The following is a 5,095-nucleotide window of genomic DNA, read 5'->3' on the forward strand; positions in this document are numbered from 1 at the left end:
AGAGAGAGAGAGAGAGAGAGAGAGAGAGAGCCTGCCTGCCTGCATGAATATGTGCATGTATCTGTGCACAATCATGTGAGTTTGTAATCAATCCAAAGTGTCAGAGTTCTAATCTGAGGTGTTCAGGATAATCGTCCACTGATGTGTCTCCATGCAGGGGGCTGTGCGGGACAAGAGGAGAGGACCTGTTTGAGGACATGTGGCGAGGCCTGTAGCAGGGGCAGCAGATGTCGCCGGGTGGGGATGGCCTCCATCTGGTTAGGGCAGCACTGGTCACTCACTCCCAGATGGAGAACTGTTTGCAGCAATCACAACAGCCATAAAATAACAAAAACACAGGTGCCGTAAACCACCCTAAAACCAACAAACAAACACACACACACACACACACACACACACACACATACACACACACACACACACACACACACATGCGGGCACACACACGTACACACACGCACACACACACACACACACACACACACACACACACACACACACACACACACACACACACACACACACACATTAGATATGCATATGTGGTACATTATTGCTGCTCAATAAGCTTAAGTAAATGACCCCGAAATGACAGCAATGTTGCATGGGTGGTTGTGACCTGGTTTGATGCTGTGAAGGTGTGTGATAACTTCTTTTGTGCCTTAATGACACTGCAATTCCCCTCACACACACAGATCGCCTTATCAGATGCATAGCTGCCTTTGTAAGTTAAAATGAGTGAAACCCCTTAAGGTGTGTGTGTGTGTGTGTGTGTGTGTGTGTGTGTGTGTGTGGCCTGAGGCGTGTGGCATGGAGGTGGTGTAGGGTCGTGCTGGAGCGCTCCACGCCCCCCTCTCCCACAATCTCACTATCTGATGGGCTCCTGGCCGGGATGCTCAAGAGAAACACACCTTCTAATCACACACACTATTGCTACGTTGCTCCAACTCTGTGATTGATCTTTCTGCATCTCTTGAATATCCTCTCTGCTGTCCTGGCCTTTCTCCTTTTCCTCTCCTCTGTCCCCTATGTCCTCCCCCCCTGGCTGCGTTGAGCAGGGAACCTGTTTGCTGAGAGAGCGGTGTCCAGAGTGAAATGAGCTGTTATCACCACCACAGATGACTATCTCCTGCTGCTTTAACGGGCTGGTAATGAGCTGCTCGCATTCTTATTGCACAAAGCACCGACTGAGCCATGATTACGGCAGAGCGAGCACAGGCCAGATTACAGCATTAGGTGGCCCTCTACTGAAATGCCACTTTTCGCATTTCCAAATGGCTGACTAATATGCCCCTATTCATCTTTTAAAACCACGTCGGTAGAAGACGAGCGCCAGAGACATAGCTCACACTTGTAACATGGGCACTACCGCATGTACTAGCTTACTGCTACGCTCACAGCTGTAAATCCACTTTCTGCGTGTCACTTGGTTACACCGTGTTTAGATTTCACCTGATACCTCAAGAATATCATACACCGATGCGTCGAACGCTTGCGTGAAGCGTCAGGTCCGTACAAGGCAGAGTGCCCCGCCGAAAGTCGGCCTGGGGAGGGCTTGGAGGCGGAGTCGCACTCTGTGTATATAGCTCAAATGCATTTAGAACTAGGGAGTTGTACAGTCCCAAATCGCTGCGATTTTGCCGTTAATCTTCAACCAAACCGGCGAATTTAACCAACCCATGTTTACAGACGGAATCAAGAGGCTGTTGACAGAAATAAATCTGAGCTAACTTCCTGGGCAGCAATTTTGAGAAGTTACTGTAGTTTGCTAAAGTCCCTTGTAACTTTCAAGGTTTGAAAGAAGAGTAATTCAGTGGCCTTTAAGAAAAGGCATGCCTGTCAGAGTCAGTCTGGAGGATTTTTGGGAACTAATTTTACGCGCTTTCATAAAGCATTAATTTCATACTGTCTCTAGTCTAGTTCGTTTTCTGTAAAGCGCTGTCCGCCTCATCTTTGGAATATTCAAAACGGAGCGAAAGAGATAACTGCCCCTCGGCGACTGCACCTCTATCAGGACTGATTTGAAGACCGCGCTAGTTACTTTGTGTAAGCGAGGTTGCGGGTTGATTACCATAGAGGAGGAGCTGTGCTGTTCTACCCCTTCACCCCACTCGCCATCAGGTGTTTGTCGGGAAAAGGTCCTCTACGAAAAAGACAGAACGCTGTGACAGTCTGACGTGCCGACGTGAATCGAGGTGAGAAGCCTCCACAGCGGACTTCTGCGTGAACGGACAGAGTGAGAAAGAAACGAGACAAATAACCGAGAAGACGCCGGACGCCTGCGAACCTGTCCGGTCACGTCCACCACTTTATTGCAGCTTTGATCGAGACCTCTCTGCCTGGAGTTGGATTTTAAATGGTCTAGTCTTTCCGACTTGTCGGTGACAAGATGATGGATGCGTGAGGTGGAAATCAATACCTCCCATCGCCGAGTGACCTGCCAGCGCGTGCACCGAAAGCTCTTTGGACAAACGTACACCGACAGCTCTCTGCAACTCACGCGGTGAAGCAGAGAAAACTGCAACTGCTTTCTCACCTGGTGTCCCCGCGCCCAGGCGTGCAAGTGTGTGAATGTGTCCGTAAACGAAGAACCTCATTTCAGAAGTGTGTATGCGCACGCGTTTGTGTATTAAGGCTGGACACATTGGCTATCGCAGGGAAATGTTTAACTTAGTGTGACTCGCTGCCGCAGAATGTGTGTTTGAGGTCTGCCCAGTCAATGTGCCGCACTTACGTCGCCCCTTCAAGTGACTTTTATATCTTGCCCTTGCTACAAAGCCACTTGAAACCTTCACGTCGAATGGCACGCTATGAAGTATAATTTTTCTACTGTATTATAGGTGAAGAAATACCATTTCAAGGAGGCAGAGAAACCCGGGAATATTTCGAGATTCAAGTGACCATCACCTCATTGTCTGGCTGGAAATAAAGCTCACACGGGGGACCCTCCTTAACAGTGAAGCAAAGTCGGATACAGCCTAATAACTTACTGCAATTATGGTCGTATTTAGGCAGGCCGCGGCTCTGAGTTTGTTGGTGGCTTTTTTCGGCGCGGTGGAGTCGCAGCCATGCCCGGCTCCGTGCTCGTGTTCGGGGACCACGGTGGACTGCCATGGTCAGGGGCTGCGCAGCGTTCCGCGGAACATCCCCCGCAACACAGAACGACTGTAAGGAGCTGTTTTATAAGTATTATTGATGTCCTGTATATTTATAGTAACGATCATTTCATTGGTAATGGACGAGTAAATATGTTAAGTGCTGCAGTTAGCGCAGATTTCTTAGGATGTAATAAAGTTCTGAATGATTATGGTTGCGGTCCGCGCTGTTGCAGTGTAAAACCACGAGCGCGTCGGTGCGGTTAATCTGGACCCACGGGCCTCGAGATAGATCCAGCTGCCTGTACCAAACAAATAAAAACAAGGAAAATATTTATTCACACAGGCAAATATCAGCAGATATCCGCAAACCACGCTCTACCTTCCCAGGGCCTACTTTAATTAATTATAGGCTATTAACTGTTAAACTTTTAACTTATTGTGGTTGTTTCTGCAGTTATAGTTTTTGCTGGCGTTTAGTCACATAACGGAAAATTGTGAGCACGTTGTGCAGTTTCATTGAAACCCAGTGCACCCTAAAACACAAGTATGCACTGATTTAAATGTGTTTCTCAGGCTATTCGCACTTCTCCTACAGCTGCGGTGCCTGTAGGCCAATTGCCGTTGAAGTCTTCAAATTAGTCAAATGATTAATTCTGTATAATTGAAGCACAGTATTATTTAAAATTCTCATTACATTCGTATATATCTTAGATTATTTATTACAAATACCTTTATTAAACCTGTATTAAATACCACATTAATCAGAGGGCTGATTAAAAGTTCAGATCCAAAAGAAATAGCCACTTTGGCGCGTAGCTGGTTTTGCTGTTATAGTTCATTTTACAAGTATCCATTTCTATTTTATTTATCTACATATTTGGTTCAAGGAACGAGGGTTCGTTTCGTTGATTTGGTTTATCCATTAAGTTCTTTCCACTTATTATTCTCGTCATGATTATCTCTCCACAGGGATTTGAATGCAAACAACCTGACAAAAATCACTAAAGCAGATTTTGCTGGATTGAGGCATCTCAGAGTTTTGTGAGTATTCCATTTCCATTTACTTTAACTCGAATGAACCTCATATGAATGTACAGTCAGTGCGTAGCTCTATTCTTGCGTTTTTGAATAGACATGTTATCATGTTATCTTGATATGGGCGTGATTTAGCTGTGCACTTGATAATTGGAATCAATTATAATTAAAACACATGGAAATAGGTACTTAATCAATGTGACATTAATCTCTTACGTATTAATAGCCTCTCAGGAATTCCAGCAATTCCCCCAGTGCAGTCATCCCTTGTTTTGGGTGTAATATGTGATATCCTCTCCCAGTGAGACAATGCAGGGACAAGTTTGGACAGCCTGATTTAAGAAGCTATTAAAGGCATGATCTAGGAAATGCTCTGCTGACAAAGATAACATTGATTTGCCTAAGTGATTGCATTATTGGAATGTGCCCCCATGCTTCTGTGGGACGGAATGCGTGTGTGTGTGTGTGTGTGTGTGAGAGAGAGAGAGTGTGTGTGTGTGTTTGTGGGTGTAGAAGTGAGAGAGAGAGAGAGATCGTGTAAGAACAGGTTCTCTGTCACATCCTCAGGTTAGGATTCTCTCTCTCTCTCTCTCTCTCTCTCTCTCTCTCTCTCTCTCTATGTCTCTGTCTCTTCCTCTTCTCCTCGGCCCCTCCAGCGTTGTGTCTGTATGTGCAGGAGTGGCTTTTTTGTGGCGGGGGTGTCGGGTGTCTCCTCTCACCTCGGGGTGGGGTGGGGTGGGGGGCTATGACGGGGTTCCGTCAGGTGGATGCGGGGGGTTGTCAATCACGTCACAGCTTCAGCCAGGCGCAACATTCGGCCGGGGCAATGCTCAACATCTTAATGTTCCACTGAGAGTGCAAGTCTTGATGTGAATGGGGTTGTTTAGTGGAGGGCCCAGGAGCCCTGAGAGGCTGTGCTCCTCTCTCATGCGTTTAGTGGAGGGCCCAGGAGCCCTGAGAGG

The 5,095-nt window shown here is 46.8% G+C and overlaps 1 protein-coding gene across 1 annotated transcript in view; it reads left to right on the forward strand.

The window, feature by feature from the left end:
- The first annotated feature begins 2,121 nt into the window (after positions 1-2,121).
- The window catches only part of slit2 (slit homolog 2 (Drosophila)), a 123,787-nt gene continuing 120,813 nt past the window's right edge, over positions 2,122-5,095 (forward strand). The window contains exons 1-2 of the mRNA XM_062552835.1: positions 2,122-3,167; positions 4,068-4,139. Coding sequence (XP_062408819.1) covers positions 2,998-3,167; positions 4,068-4,139 — 242 coding nt within the window. The 5' untranslated portion in view covers positions 2,122-2,997. The remainder of the gene's footprint in view (positions 3,168-4,067; positions 4,140-5,095) is intronic.

This window comes from Sardina pilchardus, chromosome 2, assembly GCF_963854185.1.
Source record: "Sardina pilchardus chromosome 2, fSarPil1.1, whole genome shotgun sequence".
Lineage (NCBI taxonomy): Eukaryota > Metazoa > Chordata > Actinopteri > Clupeiformes > Clupeidae > Sardina > Sardina pilchardus.